The following is a 22955-nucleotide window of genomic DNA, read 5'->3' on the forward strand; positions in this document are numbered from 1 at the left end:
GGCCTAACTGTGTCCCACAGCCGCCCTGGCGCCATCCACCCTCAGCTGTCTCTACCTGCCCGCCCTGGCCCTCTGACTGGAAAGGATTCCCTTTCTGTCCGTCCTGATAAATATGGAAACTCCGTCTTTATTGGGCGTATAAACATCTCTGGTCTGTACATACATTTCATACATCATAGTGCAGGCCCGGAAGGAGGGGCAGGAGCCCCAGCAGCACAGCCCCCCCCCCCAGTCCTACCCACTGTGCAAACTGAGACCAAGAGCCCCTGGAAAGGGGGGAGAAGATGGGGGCTTGGTTGCAGGGGCGGGGTCTATGTAGACGCTAGAATCAAACACTGAAGCCAAGAGTCAACTGGCACACACAGCAAGCTGGGCACAGGGGCGGGGCGGGCAGGAAAGGGGGTGAGGGGCCACGCGGTGGCTCTGAGCGACAGCCACAACATAATACATGCCCTGGTGCCTTGGCCCCATCTTGGGGAGCCAGGGCTAGGGGTGCCTTGAAGAGTGCAGACGAGATGGGAGCAAAGGCCACAGTCCCATGCTACCACACACACACACACACACACACACACACACAGAGCAATCTGTACGTGGCCAGGTAGGGAGCCAGGCTCTGGCTTTCTGTGGTGCTTTAGTGTGGGGGTGGGGCTGTCTCTCAGAGGAAAGAATGGAGACCCTAGATGTGATTTAGGACAGCAGCCAGTCAAAGGGGAGATGGCCAAGACAGGCCCCCTAGCCCAGCCAGGGGGAGACAGCAGCATCCGGCTCCCAGGAGGGCAGGGAGTAAAGAGATTTCAGGGGAACTACGTGGTGAATAGACAGGGTGCCTATACTCTACCCTTGGCCCAAATAGCAGGTGGGCTCACACCTCTCAACTCGCACAGGATCCAGTGAGGTACAAGGAGATCTGAGTGCCCCACTAACCAAAGCACGGGGACCCTCCCGTATATCAACACTGTTCTCTGCCCATCACCAAAGGCTCGGGCCCAGGGACAGAAGGTCCAGCCTGACTGGGCCCTGAGCTGGTGGGGGCAGGGTGATATCTTCCCAGAGCCTGCTGGTGAGCAGGGCGGATGTGCCGGGGAAGCCTCTAGCCACTTAAGGGGTGCAGGTCGACTTTCACCTTCTCCCCACAACTGAGCATTCCAATGGTGGGAAAGAAGCCTCCAGAAGGTACAACAGCATCCTTCTTCCCAATGATCTTGCCATTCCGGGTGAAGAAAACCTGGTAGTGGAGGGGAGGGAAGAGAGTGGACTCTGGTCTCTTCCCTGGGGACACTAGAGTGACACCCGACTCCCACCACAGGCTTTAGGATTCACTTGAGGTGATACGGGAAGCAACCACAAGAGGGCGGGTTGAGGCTGGACAGAGGCCGGAACTGCAGCCTGGGCTCTAAAGCCACTGTGAGCCTGTGAGCCCGCCCCAGGCAGCTCCGGATCCTCCCCTCACCGACCCTCACCCCCTCCCACCGGTGCTCTGCCCCAGGACCCCAGAATGAGCCCCTTCCTCCCTACTCACCACCACCTTCTTGCCCTCATGCTCCTGCTCTATCTCCTCTTCCTCTTCCTCCTCCTCTTCCTCCTCTTCCTCTTCACCTTCCTGGTGCAGGTACATGACATTTCGGACGTTCCGGACAGCCCGGGCAGTTGGGGACAAGATCACTGCGTCACAGCTGTCATCACTGTCCCCTAGGAGACAGGAAACATGAGCTCCTGCGGCACCCACCGCCCGCTGCCCTGAGCAGCCTGGCTGCTGCCCAACCTCACTCACCCTCACTGTCCAGAATGTAGTCCCGGGGGAACATGATTCCACAGCCCATAATGTCCCCTTTGTAACAGCGTGGCCCAAAGGGGTCCCCCACACCACTGCCATGGAAGATCTTGCCGTCATCTGTTGGAGAGGGGTAAAGGACACACTTGAAGGGACTGACTCTACAGTCCTCGGGATGAGACAGATGCAGGAAGGACACCAGGCTTCAAAAAGGAAAACAATGTCCACTTGACTGAACTGGTCGGAAGAAAGGACGGGGTCCCTGGGGGGTGAGCACGCAGGGAAGGGAGGAGGGGAGTCCAGGCGCCAAGGCTCAGTATTCTCAGGAAGCCAGCCCTACAGGAGAGCTGAGCGATCTTCAGGAAGGGCACAGGGGAGCCATGTCAGAGGCCTGGAGTGTTCACTCTGGGCCCAGCTCTCCTGCCTTGTCCTGTGCCTCCAGCTTTCAGGACTGAGAGAAACAACAAGATGAGGAGAAAGCCTGAGCAGCCTGGGAGTGAGGGGAGAGTTGGCAACTCTGGCCCTGTCCCCTCAGTTTCCACAGCAGCAGGTCCCGCTTACCTGCGTGGTACGCCACAGACCCTCTGCTCCAGCCGGGGTGCCTGTTCTTGGGATAATCCTACAGCAGGAAGACAAAAGGAAATCTGACATCACACATGACCAAAGAGGACAGAAGAGAGGGGCACCTGAGTCTGTGACAACCCAGACGGCCGGCAGTCCCCAGCCAGGAACCGGGAGAACAGGAAGGGGCCCAGGGTCGGATAAGGTAGCACACTTGGGACACTGTGTCCTATGTCACAGGGCCTGTGCTCTAAACAGACTTAGAGCCATGATCTGCCTCAGCTCACAACCCAGGTTTTCCCAGCACTTCCTGGCCCCATCCCAACAGCCCCAAACTGACCCCACAGGGACAGAGACGGCACTTGCGCCCACCTTCCTGGCCAGCCCCAAGGCGATGTAGCATTTCTCTCCAGGGTCCACGATCTCCACCTCGAAGTAATGGCTACGGGTGCTGAGTGGGTGCCGGGCCTGAGCCAGCCCCACATCCACGATACTCTTGCCCTTCCCCAAATATTCCAGCAGCTGTGGAGCAAGAGCCAGAGGTCAGGGGTCAGGTGGACACTTCCCTGGACACGGGACGGTTTTCTGAGTCTGACAAAATCCCCTGGCTGAACGGAAAGGGATTCTAAAGGCACAGTGGACTCCAAGTTCTAGGCAGGCAGAGGACAAGGATGGCAGAAACAAGGTGTTTAGTGTGAGATGTCTCACATTCCTACAGAGCCACTGTCTGGGACGCCCCTGGGGGTCTTCAGGCCGGAACATCCCATTCCGGGACAACCCCAAGCCTGCCTGCCTTCCTGGAAGAGGGGAGACAAGGGGTATGCAGAGGTCAGGAGCCAACCGCAGACGGGGGACAGGAAGGGACGGTCAGGAGCCAGCGCTGCACCAATGGGACTGGTGTCATTTCTCCAGGTCCTGCTCTCCTGGGCCTGAACTGCGCCATTCATTGCTGGGCCAGGGAGGAGCTCAAGGGAGCCAGGAGACAGCAACCCCGCCCTTCACTTCACTCGGGGCAAAGATCAAAACAAAGACAACCGGCAGGTCCTCCAGTTCCCCACCCCCACTCAGGCTGGAGCTGGGTGTACATCAGGGTAACAACCTCGGTCTGGGAGCTTTACCTGTCAGATGTCAGGCAATGGGGCTATGACCCAGCCCCAGCTCTTCTTTCATCCACCTAGCATCACCTAGGACTCCTTGACTCCCTTTTAATCAACCTAACTGCCCTCAGGACTTTTCTTCTACTCTCTAAGCCCTGCAGCCCTACAAAAACACCGTTCCTTGGGACCTCCTCCACTAATCCCTAGCAAACCTTAAGACAATGGCCTCACCCCACTAACATTCCTGCCTGAACCAGCAGCAAAGCATGAAGGCCTGGGGGCATCTCCTGCAGAGGCCAGCCCTCCTCGTCTCCCTTCAGAGTGGACAGGAAGATCTCACTGTGCTCAGCTCCAGAACCTCCTAGTCTACGCTCCTGTACTCTAAAGACAAGTGAGGACAGATGCAGAAAGGCCAGAGGTACATGGGAGCCACCAGGTCCACACCCAGCCCACCATGTATTCTGTCTGGAGCCCTTAGAGTGCTCCCCGGCCTGGCTTGCTCAGCATCGCTCCCCAGCCAGGAGAAGGGTCAACTGGTGTTTATTAACCTCATCTATCTAGCAGCCTATGATCCACTCTCTCCACCCAGTACTGCAGAGCTGGATCAGGGACCCCACAGCTGCCCTTGACCCATGCTATCCAACTGGCCTCTGTGCTGGAAACAGGGTGTTCTCTAGTTCCGTGGCCAAAGGCAACCGATCCAGATCCTCATCCTTGGGAAAAACCCGCCCAACCATTCCCTCTGCCTCAGCCCACAGAAGACGGCGGCCACAGTTCTGACAGGGTGGGGAGGCTTCCAAGGGCAAGAGGCCATGGGGACGACCTGCCCTGACAGGGAACTTCAACCCACACCCACAGGCTCCTGAAGAGCAGAGGCAGTCGGCTGACATTCTGGCCCTGAGCAACAGGCCCTCTTCAAGAGTGGAACATCCCATCTTGGGGCAGCCAAAGTCATAGGCTGCTCTCCTGCTCCCAGCAAGCCCTCCTGAGCATGCACAGGCCAGAGCAGGGAGTCACTTCTCGGTAGAGCCTTTCTGGGTGCTACTGTTGGGAACTGGGGGTCTGGCTTCTAGAGCCTCACTTGTCAGGATCTGTAGGTTTGGTCCTTCAGTCTATGCCTTGGTTGCCTCTTAGTTTGAAAGACCAAGTTCAAACCCTAACTAGTGTTGCTTGGTTACCACTAAGCTTGAACATCATACATTCATGTAAGAAAAAAGCCTTAATGTCTTCATCAGTAAAATGGGGACACTACTACTTTGTCAAAAATAGTAAAAAGATAAGATAAAATGAGATCAGGGCGTCAGTGGAGCCTGCCACACCCAGTTGATGAAAATACGCATTCTGTCAGGAAATGGGGACTGACCAACCACAATGGCCATGACCTTTCAGCCTGTACCTCCCACTAGAGCAGCAAACCACCCTTAGGCCCACCAGGATGGGTATCTGTGGTGCTGGGTACCATAGCTGAGAGTCCCACTACTGAGACAGCTCCAGTCCCAATGACCCTCCTGTGCATCTGAGCTGCGGGTAGAGGGGGCCCTTTCCACGGGAGCCTCAAGTCCACCACCACCACCACCCACCCCGTCACAGGGACTGCAGATCAGAACTCTGTCTACACTCCAAGCCCTCCTCACTCTTCTCTTGTCGATTCCCTCTCTCTCATCGCTGGCCAGAATGGACTAATTCTTCTCAACTGGAGCAAGCCCGGAGGGCCCAGAGTAGCTGACACAGGAATCAAGTGCAAGCTCCCAGCTCAGGCCTCAACACAGACTCCTCCTGAGTTGAATCGAGGGAGGACCCTCTCCTTTTGTGTACCGAAGCTGCCACTGTAAAGAGTGTCAAGAGCCATGAACAGCGCACAAAGACAAGATTAGTCTAATGCAAGCGTACAGACAGCTCCTAGAACCCTGTCCACACACGACCTCACTGTGCAGGCCTTAGGGGCGGCAGCCATTCTTCAACATCTTCAGCCCTGGGGAGTGGGGGGCAAGAGACCTAGGACTTCTTTAAAAGGAGGGAAAACTGAGGCTACAGACAGCAGGGGAAGAACTCATGCAAAATGAGCTACACCTGGGGTTGAAGAGATGGCTCAGTTAAAAGCACCTGCTGCTCTTCCAGAAGATGAAGGTTCAGTTCCCAGCAACATGTCGGTTCACAACCATCTGTAACTACAGTTCCAGGGAATCCACTGTCCTCTTGTGACCTCCAAGGGCAGCAGGCACACACATGGCACAAAGATATACACGTAGGCAAAACACCAAGAAAGGCAGGCAGGCTGCCTGGATCTGTAGCTCAGGGGGCAGTATCTGCCTAGCATTCAGGAAGTCCTGGTTTCAGTCCCTGACCATCATAGAAAGCAGGTATGCTGATAATCCCAGCACTTTGGAGGTGGAGACAGGAGGATTAGGTCAAGGCCAGCTTCAGCTCTACAGCAGGTTCAAGGCCAGCCTCGGTTACATGAGACACTGCCTCCAGAAAAGAAGAAGAAGCAAGTGCACTGACTGCGCCCGACCAGAGCACCACCCTCACTGCGCTGCAGCATGTCAGCTGACTCCTCTCGTGTCCGCACTGACCGGAAGCTGGAGCTTGCTGTCAATGCCCATGACCTTGGACAAGATCAAAATTCAAAATCTACTTTTCCCCCCTTGTATACTAGGAATTAAATGAACTGAGGGCTTCATGCATGCAAGGCAAATGTCTGACACTGACCGACCTCAAAATTCAAAATCTTAAGTACAGTCTGGCAGGGTTACACATGCCTTTAATCCCAGCATTCAGGAGGCTGAGGCTGGAGGATCCTTGTGATTTCAAAGCCATCCTGGTCTACATAGAGAGTTCTAGGCCGCCAGGGTTACAAAGTAAGACCCTGTCTAAATAATAATAACAACAACAACAATAATAATAATCTCTGAATCATGGCTTCTACTGAAAGCATACAGTTCTCATCTCATCATAATTGGAGAATCTTCATTCAAAGACCATGAGTATTAATCTATCAAAAAGGCCACAGACAGATCAAGGAACAACTACCTGGGCCTGCTTTTCCTGTTCATTGGCTCTTTGACAATTTGAGCAAGTCCTTTCACACTTCTCTGGGACTGCTTTATGGTGATATTATATTTGTACTGAAATGTGATTTTATTTGTATGTTAATAAATAAAGTTGCCTGGGGATCAGAGCTAATAGCAAGCCATAGCAGAAGCCAGGCGGTGGTGGCACACACCTTTAATCCCAATCACATGACAGGTAGATCTCTGTGTGTTCAAGGATACAGCCAGCATGGAGACACACGCCTTTAATCTCAATACCAACCATAGAGACCTAGAGGTCTGTATAGACAGGCAGTGACGAGGAGGTCATGTGGTTGGGTTACAACCAATGAGAAGGCAGAACAGAAAGTCAATAAAAAGACAGACACACAGGAAGTAGGTCTCTTGCTGAAGGGAAAGGACAGCAGTGGCAGGAAGGGTAAGAAGGCGGTTTTAAGTCTCAGCTCTCAGCTACTGCTCTGACCTCTTGGGCTTTTAACTCTGCATTTGGCTCTGTGTTTCTTATTTAATAAGACTGTTACATCTACACAGAACATGTTTGAAAATGGGGGTGTTCATGCTGTACTATCATAATACTACCAATAACTTGTGTCTGCATGCTAAAGATGCCCACTGTCCTGCACATAAAAGAACTCTCCTGGGCTGGCAAGATGGCTCAGCAGGTAAAGTGCTGTGGGATGTTAATGTATGTCCTGTGGGAGCCCTTCTTGGGTTCCTTGTGGCGTTACCCAGCAGGTTTGCATAGAGGATGATTAGGACCATGGGCCTGAGTGCAGGTGTCTGAGATGGTCTGCACTTGGCTGTACTGGGGGATGGTCTGTATGTCAAGTTGCTCTGATTGGTCAATAAATAAAACCTGATTGGTCGTGGCTAGACAGGAAGTATAGGCGGGACTAACAGAGAGGAGAAATAAAAGAACAGGAAGGCAGAAGGAGACGCTGCCAGCCACTGCCAGGACAAGCAGCATGTGAAGATGCTGGTAAGCCACGAGCCACGTGGCAAGGTATAGATTTGTAGAAATGTGTTACTTTAAGATATAGGAACAGTTAACAGGAGGCCTGCCACGGCCATACAGTTTGTAAGCAATATAAGTCTTTGCGTTTGCTTGGTTGGGTCTGAGCGGCTGTGGGACTGGCAGGTGACAGAGATTTGTCCTGACTGTGGGCAAGGCAGGAAAACTCTAGCTACAGTAAAGACCCTCACTGCCAAGCCTGATGAGCTGAGTTGGACCCCCAGACCCACATGGTGGCAGAAGGAGATGATTCCTGAAGATCAAGCTCTGATCTCCACATGCATGCTATGCGCGCGCGCGCGCGCACGCACACACACACACACACACACACACACACACACACACACACACACACACAAATGAATGAATAAAAGTTAAAAAAATAAATAACTGTCCCTACTGAAATACCACTTATGTCCTTCTGAGAAACTTTAGGTCAGATTTGAGGCCTTCCCAAATCTCCATGGTTCTGGGACACCCTACAGAGACCACCATCCACACGGGAAGAAGGCCTTGGGTCCAAGGGCGGGTCCCCAACAGCAAGGGATGTAAAAAACAAGGGCAAAGGATGAAAATGTATGCTAGTCATCTTTAAAGGAATGAACTCTCCTTCCAAGACAACACAGCTCTGATCAGAAATACAGTGGATGGTACAAAAGAACAGAAGATGAAAAAAAAACCAGGCAGGTTATCCTCATTTGAAAGATGGGACAGTTGGCAAACCTAAAAGGACCTATGTTCTCCAAGAGACTCACCCTAGGGCTGGAGAGATGGCTAAGGGGGTGAGGGCACTTGCTGCCAAGCCTAACCACCAAAGTTCAACTCCGGGAACCCACCTGATAGAGGGAGAGTCGGTCCCCACACTTGTCTTCTGACCGCCACATGCGCACACACCAACACACACACACAATAAATTAATAAATAAATGTAATAAAAGATCCACCAGAAAACTGGAGGGAGAAGAGACTGACTGCTAGCCAGGCATGGTGGTTCACATCAGTAACCTCAGGAAGCTGAGATAGGAAGACTGACAAGAATTCACGGCCAGCCTGAGCTAAATGTGAGTTCCAGGGCAGACTGACTACAGTTTTGACTGTCTCAAAACACACAGCTGCCCGACTCCACTGCAGAGGAGCTTGTGTGCACAGTGCAGTGGACTTACCCTGCCAGCAGCCCTAAGCTGAGGTGAGGGTTTAAAAACAGCCAAACAAACTCTACAGCTAAGCTTAAGGGAAAAAAAAATTCCTAAGTGAGTGGACTGAGGACGCTGAGGGGAGGGAAGGAAGGAAGGCTATTTATAATGTCTACAGGACTCCACCTCAGTTAGAAAAGATGCCTGGGAGGAGCTGGGAGTAGAGTAGGGACAGGTCCAGGCAGGGAAAGGATGCCAGGAAAACACTGAGGAGAGGTCAGAATGAGAGCTGGAACACAGCCATGGCTCAGGCCCAAGGGCAACTCTGTGGATGTTGTCAAAATGACGGTGGAAGGAGAAAGAAAGAAGCGATGAATCAAGGCGTGAGCATCTGAGGCCTTGGCTCACAACCACCTAGCCCTCACACCCCAGGGCCAGAGGGAAGTGGGGCATCAGACAGCAGGAGGACGCAGTCTGCCATGCTCTCTGAGCTCAATTTACCTTGAACTCCACAAGGAAAGGCCTTGCTCATAACCCCCCCTGATTTGAAAACAGCTTGTGTTGGGGTGAGAAGGCCAAAGGCCAGGCTGGGAGCAGTAAGAAGGCTGCAGAGAAGAATTCTAAGTGGGAGGACTGAGCATCTCACAAGAGATTAGAGTTAGACTGAAGAGAAACACTTGAAAGCAAGCTTGGAGGCTTCAGGTCCCCCCGACTTATCATTTATCTACGTTGTCATCTTCTACAAAAACACAGAAGAGATTAACACTGAAGTTTATTCGTGACCCCCAAAACTGGGCCTGCATGCAAGCTTCTGACCCCTACCACTTGAAAGGCAGAGGCATGTGAATTCAAAGTTCAAGACCCAACTGGGTTGGAGACTGAGTTCAGATACCAGTCAGGGCAGCTTAGTTAAGACCCTATCTCAAAGCCGGGCGTTGGTGGCGCACGCCTTTAATCCCAGCACTCGGGAGGCAGAGCCAGGCGGATCTCTGTGAGTTCGAGGCCAGCCTGGGCTACCAAGTGAGTTCCAGGAAAGGCGCAAAGCTACACAGAGAAACCCTGTCTCGAAAAACCAAAAAAAAAAAAAAACAAAAAAAAAAAACTGTTTGTCAAGAAGCAGCATTTGGGGTCTCATCCTGTGTTCTGAGATGGACTGTAAGTGTAGATTTTATTTGACCCTATCTCAAAAAAATAATAAAAGAGCTAGAGATACATACAGCTTGGTGGAAGAGAACTTGTTTAGCATGTGCAATGTTCTATTTTAAATACCCAGAAACACAACACACATACACACACACACACGTCCCCAACAACAACCCAACTGTTGTGGAATCTTTTTGTACACTGTGAAGATGTGTCTCTGCCAAAGCACCTTCTGATTGGTTTAGTAAAGAGCTGAAAGGCCAATAGGAGAGGATAGGCGGGACTTCCAGGCAGAGATAGGAACTCTAGGAAGGACTCAGAGAAGCAGAAATTTGCCAGAGAGATGTGGATGTACAGTATGGAGGAGAGGTAACAAGCCACACAGCAGAACATAGATTAATATTAATGAGTTAATTTAAGTTTTGTTTGTTTTTTTTGTTTTTCGAGACAGGGTTTCTCTGTGTAGTTTTGGTGCCTGTCCTGGATCTCACTCTGTAGCCCAGGCTGGCCTCAAACTCACAGAGATCTGATTGCCTCTGCCTCCCGAGTGCTGGGATTAAAGGTGTGCGCCACCACCGCGTGGTGAGTTAATTTAAGTTTTAAGGGTAGTTGGGAACATGCCTAAAGCTAAGGCCAAGCTTTCATAATTAGTAATAAGTCTCCGTGTCATTATTTGGCAGAGAAAGTCTGACTACACCCAACTCCTAGAGTCTTTTTCCACATTTGTTCCTCAGTTCTATGACCAGGGAGCCCAGCTGAGCTGAATCCAGCCAAAGGGAAGCATAAGAACTGGGCTTCCAAAGCTGTTCCCCAACATTGAAGAAAGAGAAGCCTGCAAACGAGAGCGTCGGCTTATTCTGGGAATCAACAGTCAATCTGAGGTCCCAAATGAAGGGAAAAGAAGGGAGGGAATGAGCCTCACAACACAGGTTTGGACTCCAAGAACCACGCCAAGGCCTTGGCTGCTCTACCCAAATTTCCACTTCCCCAAGCCACACAAAAGCCTCTCCCGGGTGCAGCAGCACAGGACTGATACTCCAGAGGCCAAGGTGGGCAGAATGCAAATTCAAGGCCAAGCAAGATGAAGAAAGAGAGTCAGGCATGGCGCACGCCTTTAAGCCCAGCACTCAGGAGGCCCAGCCAGGTGGATCTCTGAGTTCCAGTCCAGCCAGGGCTACACAACGAGACCCTGTCTCAAAGAAGAAATGGTGGGGGGGGGGGGGGGCAACACTGTTCTTCCTCCTCATCCTAAGCCATACCAATGTGCTTAGCTGCACCCGTGTTCTGCCCAGCCCATTTACCTTCAGTGCCTTTTACTTACAGTCCCACAGACTCTGACGTCATGTAGCCGGCCCCATTCATCTTCATAGCTGTCCACCATCATGACGCTGTCATCCTCACGGCCCAGCTCGGCATTGAGATGCAGCCTCACCTCCTCACCCAGGGAATGCATACCAACTGCTGGGAAGAGCCCATCTGGAGACATGGGCATGATGGTGGAGCCCACCTGCAGCACAGGGAGAAAAGAGAGGCTGCCATGTGGGTCAGTTTCCCACAGCTCATCCCATTCTCAAAGGGCATTTCCAAGACGATGCAACCAACCATTACCACATACACACTCACAGACTTAAGAAAGACAGAGGTCCTGGAGAGTTTTGACAATTGGTAAAATTGGTAAAAACTCCTTGCCAAGCAAGTTACATGGAGCTAGAAGTCAAGCCTCAGGCTCTGCAAACACCTGCGTGAGCGCCACAGCAGCACCAATGCACGTCTGCCAAGGCTGCAGAGGGAGCTGACCTCTTGCCTGGCTTGGGAAGCAATCTTCCCCCAGCAGAGTGGGAGGAGGCAAGAAGAGGGAGAGAGTCGCGTGGCTTTCTCTCACCAAAACCACCATCTCTGAAGAAACGAGGACTCTCGGAGTGAAAGAAAATAAAACCAAGGACATATTGCCCCAAATATTCAAACCAACCCAAAACCCTGCAGCTGACACAGCACAGATCCCCTGGACCTGGAGGAGTTAGAGACACTTGTGAGCTACCATGTGGGTGCTGGGAGTTGAACCTGGGTTCTCTGGAAAAGCAGTCAGTGCTCTTAACCACTGAGCCATCTCTTCAGCACCGCTTTTTACATTTTTATTGTCTGAGAATTTCATACATGCATGTAATGTGCTTTGATCAAATCCACCCCCCTCCCCTCCCCTCCCCTCCAATTTCTTCCCTACCCCCACCCGGACCGTGTACCCCCCTCCTAACTTCATGCAGTCTTTTTTCAAACCCACTGAGCCAGCTTAGCATTGCCTACATGTGCAAGGGCACAGAGCCATCTACTGGAGCATGAGCAGCCTCAGGGGCCACATCCCAAAAGAAAACTTTTTTAAAGATAGCACTTCATGTAACCCAAACTGTCCTTGAATTCATCATGTAGCAAGAATGACTTTGACCTCCTGGTTCTCCTGCATCCATCTCCTGAGTGCCCATGCGGTGCTGGGAGCTGAACCCAGAGCTCAAGCATGCTAGGCAAACACACTACCTACCACCTGAGCTACAGTCGCAAACTCTTTCCCTCCCTTTGTCTGTTCAAAGTCTTCCTGCATTGGGCAGTGATGGTGCATGCCTTTAATCCCAGAGGCAGAGGCAGGCAGATCTCTGAGCTTGAGGCCAGCCTTGTCTAGAGAGAGTTCCAAGATAGCCAGGACTACACAGAGAAACTCTGTCTCAAAAAACAGAAACAAAAAAAAGTCTTCCTCCAAATCATGTATTTCTGCCCCTGCTGGCTGTAGTTCCCCATCCTTCTAACCTTAGATCTGGGTCATGTTCCAGCTGCCCTGGGCAGGAAGTGTCTTCTCAGATACACAGGGGACTGCCTGAGGCTAGACAGGCAACAGGAATGAAACCACCACTCTCCACTGTCCCTCTCACAGATCCTGAGGCAGATCCAAGCCACTGAAACCTCTCAGACAGGGTTCCCCACTCACCCGTTTCCCGTTTTTGGTGAAGAAGATCTGGGCAGTCTGAACGTCAAAAGACACAGGCTCAATGCCACAGCCAATCCGGTCCCCGGAATTGCACTTTGAGCCAAACTGGCGCCCCTTGGCACGGCCGTTGTACAGCCTACGGAGAGAGTGGCACAAGACATGGACTATGGCACCTGCTCCTCTGCCTCTTCTCAGCAGCTCCACTCTTGATGGCATCCACCTGTGTCCTGGTATTCGGTCACCCTGACACCCACACCTTACCTAATTCAGTTTATGAAAAGAACCCAAGATAGGAAGCAGTCGAGAAAAGCACTCAGAGGTGGTTTTCCCTTCACATCTAGACTGCCACTCCATAGCAAAGGACCCACTCACTTGCCATCATCAGCATGGTAGGCTACGGAGTCAGGCAACCAGCCAGGCTGGTGATCCAAGCTGTAGTACTGGGGGACCAGCCCCACAGCAATGGTGCCCCGGACGCCACTGTCCACAATGGATACCTGGAGGGAAGAGAGCATGATACAGTTCACAGGGACAGAAAACTGAATGAACTTCTGGAGTGATCAAAGGGAGGTTTATGCTCAAAGAGACCTGGGGGTGAGAGATTAGGCCCTGCCAGGGAGAGTAGGGGAGGGCAGGGCCCCCTTTCCTAGGGTTATTGAGGCAATCACTCTTTTCTTTTTAAGGTGAATTCTTTTTTTTTTTTTTCAATTTATTTATTTTTATCTTGTGTACACTGGTGTTTTGCCTGCATATATGTCTGTGTGAGGGGTTGGATCCTGGAGTTACAGACAGTTGTGAGCTGCCATGTGGGGCTGGGAATTGAATCCAGGTCCTCTGGAAAAGCAGTCAGTGCTCTTAACCACTAAGACATCTTCCAGCCCTGGACAATCATTCTTGAGCCTTAGTTGGGCATCATGGCTCACATCCTTAATCCTAGTACTCTAGAGGCAGAGACAGGTTTCAGGCCAGTCTGGTCTACTTAGAGACACGGAGAGTTCCAGGCCAACCAGGGCTACCTAGGGAGATCCTGTCTCAAAAAACAAGTAGGGGTGGGGAGCTGGAGAACTGGCTCAGTAGTTAAGAGTATATACTGACCTAAGTTTGGTCCCCATGACCCACATCAGGTAGTCCACAACCACCAGTAACCCCAGCTCCTTGCGGATCTGATACTAACTTCCAGCCTCTGTGGGTACTACACTAACATGCACATACCCACACACAGCATTTATAATAATAATAACAAGAAGAAGAAGAAGTTAGGCACACAATCAATTCTGGGCTTCTATTAGGGCAGCAGTTTTCAACCTGTGGGTCTTGACCTCTTAGGGGTCGTGACCCTTTCACAGGGGTCGCCTAAGACCATCAGAAGACATAGACATTTACATTACAATTCATGACAGTTATGAAGTAGCAATGAAAATAATTTTATGGTTGGGAGTCACCACAACATGAGGAACTGTACTAAAGGATCGAAACATTAGGAAGGTTGAGGACCACCGTATTAGGAGCTAGGAAAGTGAGATATGGGTCAAAGTCACCCTAGGCAAGGGGACAGCAGAGCAGAAGGGCAAAGGGTGATGAGACTCCAAGGTGCCTGTCTCTCAGATCAAGAGTCAGGCTGCTCTGCACCCTTCTCCCAAAAGAACAACACTGATGGAAAACTTAAAAGGCCAGGTCATAAATCCAGGAGAAGAGCTCCTCATCGCCAACCCCATCACCGCACCCCGGCTCCCCAGCTCTGCCCAACTACTGCTTGATCACCTCAAAATAATTGCTGTCCTTGGTCAGCGGTCGAGACGCCACATAGCAGCCAACTTCACCAGAATTTCCATGGTAACTAAAGGAACATGGAAACATTCTATGAGCAGGCAAGCCCAGAGGTTAGGAGGAAGTCCCAATACCCCGAACCCCAATCTTGTGAGGGATAGCACAGAGAACATCAAGGCACGCTTCAGAAAATCGGCACATAGCCAGGCGTGGTGGCACACACCTTTAACCCCAGCACTTGGGAGGCTGTAGTAGGGGAATCTCTGAGTTCGAGGACAGCCTAGTCTACAGAGCGAGTTCCAGGGCAGCCAGGACTATCCAGAGAAAATTAATCAATCTGTGTGGATGCACACACACATGAGGTACTTAACCAGCCCCCCTTCCCACTGCTTCTAGCCAGGGCCAACCCACACTACATCAATCCAGTCTAGTTTCGTCATTTTCAGGAGGTAAATGTACAGCCTTCCTTAACTGTGTTTTAGGGGTCCCACAGTCTTGTGTGACCTCAATCCCTCCCTCACGTTGCAACTTTGGCCCTTCCCTTCAGCCCTGTCCTCAGTGGAGCTAGACAACTAGCCTTCAGCCTGGCAGAGTCACTCAGTTCCCACAATTCAGCTTTCTTCCCCTCAGGCTAAATAATGCTACTTCCTTCTCCTCTTAGATGATAACTATCTAGGAGGCAGGAAGGAGGCAGGGAAGATTCCAGACAAAAGAGAGAAAAATACAAACCAAAGGGCTAGAAAGACACAGGGTGGGTGATTATGTACTGGCACTCCCCAGCCACTCCCTGCTGAACCCCATCTTTGAAATGTCGGCAGTGGGGGACTCAGACCACACAGATCCACCGTCCTGGCAGGTCCTGGCAGCCTCCTACACATGCCATGGGGACTTCCAGATCAGAACATGCATGGCCTTTCTGGATCCTTTCCTTGCCAGACCAGAAGACAGGGAGCCAAGATGGCTGAGATGGTACATGCCTGGAATCCCAGCTTTTGGGAAGCTGAGGAGAAGGGCTGTAAGTTTTAGGACAACCTGCCCATCTCAAAAACAAAACAAAGCTGCCGAGCGGTGGTGGCGCACGCCTTTAATCCCAGCACTCGGGAGGCAGAGGCAGGCGGATCTCTGTGAGTTCGAGGCCAGCCTGGGCTGCCAAGTGAGTTCCAGGAAAGGCTCCAAAGCTACACAGAGACACCCTGTCTCAAAAAACCAAAAAACAAAGCAAAGCATGGAGCGGTGAGGTGGCTCAGTATAAAGCACTTGCCTAATGACAGTTGGATCCGTGGGTCCCACCTGACCTAAGACGACCAACCTCCTCCAGCTGTCCTTGAGCAGCCACCCCCGAGTACACACACCCAATAAACAAAAACCAAGGGCAACCCGAGTGACCGGAGGCAGAAAGGAATGCACGAAGGCCACCGGGGTGCCCTCCCTCTGAAACACCTGGAAAGCACTGGAGGGTCAAGGTGGAACCATTTCCCTGCACTCGCCTCAAAGTGTCACCATCCACGAGGATATGTTTGAACCTCTCCTGATACCGGAAAGCCCGGACCTCTCGGATCTCCCGAATCCTCCTCCGCCAATTCAGAAACCGGTAGTGCAAGTTGAGGTCATCCATCTTGTTCATGAGAACAAACCTATGAGAAGAGAAATGACTGAGGAGGAAATGGGGCTGAGCACAGAGCACCTCAGCCTGCTCAATCCTGAGTGTGCAGAGGGCCCCAGACTTGAAGCCCGATGTCCAAATGCATCTCAGTAACTCCAGCCTCGGCCACTCACTCGGTCAATAGATATTTGTTGGGCTTTTTCCACGTGCACGGTCATCGAGGCTAGGAACAAAGCTGTGAGCAAGACAGATGGGATTCATGTTCTCGTTGTTTCCAATCTCGTGGGCGTGAGGAAGCACAGCGGGTAATTAGCACAAATGGCCACTTTAGCCAGCGGAAGAAAAAAGCACAGAGGTGTAACAGACACTGGGCGAGGACAGACTCGGAGGGGCTGCGTGTGAGCTGAAAGGCAGGCAGGCAGCATGGCAGCCCAGCAAACAGCATTCCAGGCAGAGAACAGTCGAGGCACGGGGCCTTGGGTGGAAGAAAGGTGTCGCCGTAGAGACAGACAGACAGACGGCCAGAGCCGCTGGTATATGGGGAAGGTGAGTAAGAATAAGATAAGGCAAGCCGGGTGGTGGTGGTGCACGCCTTTAATCCCAGCACTCAGGAGGCAGAGCCAGGCGGATCTCTGTGAGTTCGAGGCCAGCCTGGGCTACCAAGTGAGTTCCAGGAAAGGCACAAAGCTACACAGAGAAACCCTGTCTCGAAAAACAAAACAAAACAAAAAAAGAATAGGATAAGGCAAAAGACTACCCAGTCAGGAGTTTAAATTTTATTTCAAGGGTATCGAGAAATTGGAATTGTAAGCAAGAAATGGTATGATTTTAAAACATATCCCATCTTGCTGGGTATGGTGATACTCATCTATTTAATCCTAGCAATTTTTTAAATTTTTTATTATTTTTACGTGTATGGGTGTTTCCTGTGTGTCTGTGCGTACTGTGTGTGCCTGGTGTCTTCAGAGACCAGAAGAGGGCATCAGAGCCCCTGGAACTGGAGTTACAGCTGTGAGCTGCCTGCCATGTGGGTGCTGGGAATTGAACCCTAGGTCCTCTGGGAGAGAAGCCAGTGCTCTTTTTGTGGGGTTGGGGCTCGAGATTGGGCTTCTCTGAGTAGCCCTTCCTGTCCTGGAACTCACAGCGTAGCCCAGGCTGGCCTGGAACTCACAGAGAACCACCTGCCTCGGCCTCCCGAGTGCTGGGATTAGTGTTATACACCACCACCGCCCAGCAATCCTTCTAGCACTTTTACTCCCAGGCAGAGGCAAATGGACCTCTGAGTTCTAGAACAGCCTGGTCTACGCAGCGGGTGCCAGGCCAGCCAAGGCTACGTGGTGAGCCCTTGTCTCAAACAAAAAGAATTTATCAGATCGTGACTCTCATTCCCAGCTCACCGGGCGGCAGCCATCAGAAGGGCAGCAGCAGCGGAGGAGAAAAGGAATGGGACTCTCTTGGTCTTTAGACAACCCTCAAGACCAACCAATGAATGAATGAATAAAATTTTCCAGAGAGCCAAACGTGGGAAAACGATGAAGAAATCTGTTCTTCCCATTCCCCAGACACCTGGCACAGTGCCCCCCCTACCTCCCCCAAACACACACACACACAGTAGGTGCTTAGCAAACCTAGGCTAAGCGGAGTTCGATTCCAACGTGCACATCAGGGCTCTTCTGAAGGAGCTACCCATCACCACACGCTGCAGGCGAGCAGACACCTGTGGCACGGCACTAGGAGGCCCCTCCTGGGCCCGGGGCCGGGGCTTGAACCCGGGTGGAAGCTGGAGCCCCAGACGTGAAGGCACCTGATCCTCCAGCACCCGACAGCCTCAGCACCAACCAGCCGCAGCGGCGCTGGGGCCTGGCGCGGCCTCAGCAGGGTCGGGTCACTCGGAGGAGACCCGGGGGCCACCCGGCCTTCACCTGTCAATGCGGCTACGCCCGGTCTCCGCAGGCCCTGCACTAGGGGAGGTGCGCGGCGGCGGCGGGAGGAACGCCAGTGACCCGAGCCCCCGGCGCCGCCCCTGAGCCCGGAGCCGCCTTCCAGGACCCCCGCCTGGAGATCTGCAGAGACCGCGGCCTCCGGGACCCCGCCCCCGATCCCCGCCTACCGGGGCCGCCGCGTCCTCCTCATCCATAGGCCTCTCAGCTCCGTGCTGTAGCTCTTCGGCCGCCGCTGCCGCCGCCACCACACACATCCGGGTCCCCGCCCTTCCTATGCTCCGCGGGGCCCGCCCCCCCACGACGAATCTGACCAATCTGCGGCGGCCTCCGCAGACGGGCACCCACAGCAGCCAATCGCAGGGCTCAGGCGGTGTGGGGCGCGGCCCGGTGAGCCGGGTACCTAACACTCGGCGGCGTCTGCGAAACCCCGGTGTCGGCAGGGTTGGGGGAGGCGACGTGGCTGCACCGACGCCACCCTGGGCGCCAGGAGCTCGGGGAGGCGGTCAAGGGGCGGCTCCCTTGGGGCGGAGCAGGTCGCCGTGCCCGCGCGCGCGCGCGCGTGCGAGCGTCACGTTACTGGAGCAAGAAGTGATGCTTAAAAGCGTTACTGGAATGGCTTTTTGATCCACGGAACAGCCTTTGCTGGGGGGAAAAAAATTCTTAAAATTTTATCTCCTTTTTACGCGTGAGGAGCCAGAGGCCGAGCTCCGCCGCGGCCGCCCTCAGCTGATACCTCCTGTTTACTTCTCTCCAGAGCACCACTTTGCATCCCGTGCCTTCACTCCAGGAAGGGCGTTCCAGAACAGGAGAGAACTTCAGATGCAAAAAAGCACAGTGAAATGAAACCCAGTGCTGTTTGGGAACAGAGGGCTTGCTAGGCAAGTTAGGCCAGGTCAGAATATGCTGGAAAGGACACTAACATTTATCGTGCATCTCCTGTAAAGGGTGGGATTGCCCTTGGGAGGATTTGGGATCCTTGGATGGCGTCCATGTTTTGCTCCCAAGACTGAAGATTCTCTCCAGAGAGACTCACCCTCTGTCTTGAGTACCCTGTGTCAGAAACATGAACGAATATATTTGTGTCTTTCCACATCTGAATTTATTGACTATCAATCAATTAACAAGCTATGTCGGTTCCATTGGCCGCAATTTGCTAATTAGTCCTGATTTACCTGAATAATGGGCTAAAAAACAAGCACAGGTTCTTTTTATTAATCACTAACTCTTGGGTCACACCACGTGTAGACATACATAGGTTATACTGTGGCTACAAAAGGGTTAAAGAAGCCACGGCATAATTCAAGACAGCTGATAGGTTAAGGCAAAGTTACCAGGTCCCACAGCCAGAGAAGAAACCCAGCTAGAGCTGCTGGAGATGCAGCCTCGAAGGCAGCCACAGCCCCTGCCTCACGGCCAAGCAGCAGGTCACAGGGCTGAGCCCAGCCTCAGGCAAAATGCAGGACTGGGTTTTCTGGATAATCTAAGTAGTTCTCATCAACAGTGGACCTGAGCTGTGTGAGCTGAAGCCCCAGAAACAGTGAGGATTTCTCTCTTGTCCTTTGAGCTGCGCACGCTCTCACACACAGTGGTCAGTAGGGTGGGGATCATTGTCCTCACTGTGTTAGATGTCCTCATTATGGGATCCCACTGAGGGTGTGGCACCCGTTCTAGGTCTGATTATGTTTGATAAATTCTTGAGCCTGCTGATACTTAAGTGATTTTAATACACCTACTGAGCATAGGTTCTCAATCTATACTTGGATACATTAATAGGTGGTACCTTTTCACTTTTTAAAAATTAGTGTTTTGCCTGCATATGTATCTATGCACCATATGTGAGAGTTACAGTTGTGAGCTACCATGTGGACTCTGGCAATTGAAACTTGGTCCTCTGGAAGAGCAGTCGGTGCTCTTAACCGCTGAGCCATCTCTCTGGCGAAGCCTTTTCACTTAGCAATAAGTTATCCATCTAGGTCTCAGGGTGATGCTGGTGGCGTGTATGTGCAGAGTCACCCTGCCTCTGCACTCAAGCTGGAGCCACTTGCAAGAGCTGTGCAAGGCAAGACAAAGCCTGAAGCCCCTGACTTACACACCAGAGAAGAACTTCAGCAGGCACAGTCTCATCCCAGTACCCTCTGCTGCACCACCCCGGCTGTATTTATTTTTTTCATGTCGGGTGTGGTGAAATGCACCCTTTTTTGTTAAATATTAGCTTATTGGAGGTGAGTGAGAATGCATGCTGACATGGCCCAAGTGTACGGCTCAGAGGACAGTTGGCAGGACTCAGTCCTTTCCTTCCACCGGGTGGGTCCAGGGGTTGAACTCAGGTCTTCAGGTTTGGCAACAAATCCCTTTACCCTCTGATCCATCTCGCCAGACCCAGCACCTCATCGACTAAAGTCAATTTATAAATAAAATGCTGATTGGCCAGTAGCCAGGCAGGAAGTATAGGTGAGACAAGCAGAGAAGAGAATTCTGGGAAGTGGAAGGCTGAGGCAGGGAAATGCTGCCAGACGCTGCCATGAAAAGCAAGATGTAAGGTACCACTAAGCCACGAGCCACGTGGCAATTTATAGATTAATAGAAATGGGTTGATTTAAGATATAAGAACAGTTAGCAAGAAGCCTGCCACAGCCATACAGTTTATAAGTAATATAAGTCTCTGTGTTTACTTGGTTGGGTCTGAGCAGCTGCGGGACTGGCAGGTGAAAGCTTTGTCCTGACTGTGGGCCAGGCAGGACTGGAGAAAACTTCAGCTACACAAAAACAAAAACAAAAAATGGGCTGGAGAGATGGCTCAGAGGTTAAGAGCACTGGCTGTTCTTGCAGAGGTCCTGAGTTCAATTCCCAGCAACCACATGGTGGCTCACAACCATCTGTAATGAGATCTGGCGCCCTCTTCTGGCCTACAGGCTGAACACTCACTGTCTACATACTAAATAAATAGATAATAAATAAATAAATAAATAAATAAATAAATAAATAAATAAATAAATAAATCTTTAAAAAAAGACTAATTATTGCAGTTATACTGCAATACTATACTAGTTAGCTTACTAGTAGAGTGCTCTTGTTTAGCAAGTTCAAAGTTCAAGCTCAAGACTCTGGGTTCAATTCCAAGCACAGAAGAAAAAAAATTGAGACAAGTCCTCACTATGGATCCCTGGCTGTCCTCGAACTCACTTTGTAGACCAGGCTGGCCTCAAACTCACAGAGATCCGCCTGCCTCTGTCTCCCAAGAGCTGAGTTTGAGGTTGTGCACCATCACTTCTGTTTAATTCTTTATCCCTACAGAGACACCTACAGAGGTCAACTGGCCCACCTCCTGGTTCAGCTGTAAACCTGGAAGAAGGAGAGGGAGATTTAGGGATGGGTTTGATCAGTGTATATATGTATATAAAAATTTGTCAAAAAATAAAGAGGCTGGAGAGATGGTTCAGTGGTTAAGAGCACTGACTTCCTCAAGAGTCGCCTGGTTAATTCCCAGCAGCCACATGGAGTTCACAACTGTCTGTAACTCCAGTTCCAGGAGACCCCTCTCTCTCTCTCTCTCTCTCTCTCTCTCTCTCTCTCTCTCTCTCTCTCTCTCACACACACACACACACACACACACACACACACACACACACACACAAAGCACCAATGCACATAAAATAAATAAATCTTAAAAAATTGAGGATCCCATCATTGGGCTGGTCTATATGTTTTTAGCTCTCTGAATATTTTTTAAGAGAAAATGTTGGCATAATCATGATGGCGACCATGTCGTCAGTCCCCAAGATCTCCTTGTGCTCCTCTGTAGTCCTTCCCTTCCATTACCACCCCCTCCTCAGGATACCACTCATCTGCTTAAAAAATCATTGTATTTATTCATTCTTTTTTTTCTTTTTTTCTTTCTCTGTGTATCTCTGGCTGTCCTGTATCACTCTGTGGCCCATGCTGGCCTCAAACTCACAGAGATCCACCTGCCTCTGCCTCCCGAGTGCTGGGATTAAAGGCGTGCACCGCCACCACCTGGCTATTCATTCTGTACATGTGTTTATATGTGTGTGTGCATATGCACATAAGTACGTTGTGGAACATGTATGGAGGTCAGAGGACAGCTTGCAGGAGTCGATCACTCCTTCAAACACTGGATCCCAGGGGTAGAACACGGGCCACCAGGATTGGCAGCAAGCGCCTCTACCTGCTGAGCTGTCTCCCTGGACCTGCATTTTTCTAAAATTCTATGTAAGAGAACTCAGACACTAAGTGCTGTGTTTGGTGGGCTGTGTCTGCTTTCTTTCACAGCACAGTTATCTTGAGATTTATCCATGTTGTACAAGGCTGTGTAGTCACACAGTTTTCAATTACTGTAACAAGTGACAGATACATTAAGAGGGGAAAGGGGAGCCACAGGATGGCTCAGTGGGTAAAGATACTTGCAGCCAAGCCTGTTGATCTGAGTTTGAGTCCTGGACCCCACATGATGGAAGGAAAGAACCAACTCCCACAAGTTGTTCTCTTACTGCCTCACACATGTAGCATACATGTGCACATGTATACACACAAACACACTAAATACATCTAATTGTTTACATACTTTAAATTTTTATTTATTTACTTTGTGTGTATGGATGTTTTGTCTACGTGTGTGTACCACATGCATGCCTGATGCCCTTGAAGAGCCTGGAACTGGAATTATAGATGATTGTGAACCATCATAAGCTTTAATTTGGTAGCCCATCCTGGCAGGGAGGGCTTGGCACCAGGAATGCCTCTGGTGGTGGGAGTGTGAGACAGTGTTCCTCACATCTTGGAGATAAGGAAGCAAAGAGCTTGGGCTCGCACCAGAATCAGGTAACAGTTTTAGGAATAGTGCCTACCCAATAACCCACTCCTGATAGGTAGATTTAAGAGTTC

At 51.3% G+C, this 22955-nt stretch overlaps 1 protein-coding gene across 2 annotated transcripts; it reads right to left on the reverse strand.

The window, feature by feature from the left end:
- Positions 1–107: 107 nt before the first annotated feature.
- On the reverse strand, positions 108–18358 carry Spryd3 (SPRY domain containing 3). 2 transcript variants are annotated; one of them, XM_006981861.4, is made up of 11 exons: positions 18221–18358; positions 15995–16141; positions 14502–14577; positions 13113–13237; positions 12741–12876; positions 11088–11273; positions 2705–2854; positions 2333–2390; positions 1772–1891; positions 1520–1689; positions 108–1225 (listed from the first exon to the last, which is right to left on the reverse strand). In XM_006981861.4, the coding sequence occupies exons 1-11, from the start codon at positions 18241–18243 to the stop codon at positions 1091–1093; spliced, it is 1326 nt and encodes a 441-aa protein (XP_006981923.1). In that variant the 5' UTR covers positions 18244–18358; the 3' UTR covers positions 108–1090. The 2 variants fall into 2 exon arrangements, with proteins under 2 accessions (XP_006981923.1, XP_076413020.1); XM_076556905.1 differs by lacking the exon at positions 18221–18358 and adding an exon at positions 17739–18059.
- Between the last annotated feature and the right edge of the window lie 4597 nt (positions 18359–22955).

Source organism: Peromyscus maniculatus, chromosome 20, assembly GCF_049852395.1.
Source record: "Peromyscus maniculatus bairdii isolate BWxNUB_F1_BW_parent chromosome 20, HU_Pman_BW_mat_3.1, whole genome shotgun sequence".
Lineage (NCBI taxonomy): Eukaryota > Metazoa > Chordata > Mammalia > Rodentia > Cricetidae > Peromyscus > Peromyscus maniculatus.

Coding starts and splice junctions, on each gene's coding strand:
- Spryd3 (XM_006981861.4), bottom strand. CDS start 18,243: ATGAGGAGGACGCGGCGGCCCCG. Junction 16,142..18,220: donor AGGAGGACGCGGCGGCCCCG/GTAGGCGGGGAT, acceptor CTCTTCTCATAG/GTTTGTTCTCATGAACAAGA. Junction 1,690..1,771: donor CTACATTCTGGACAGTGAGG/GTGAGTGAGGTT, acceptor CCTGTCTCCTAG/GGGACAGTGATGACAGCTGT.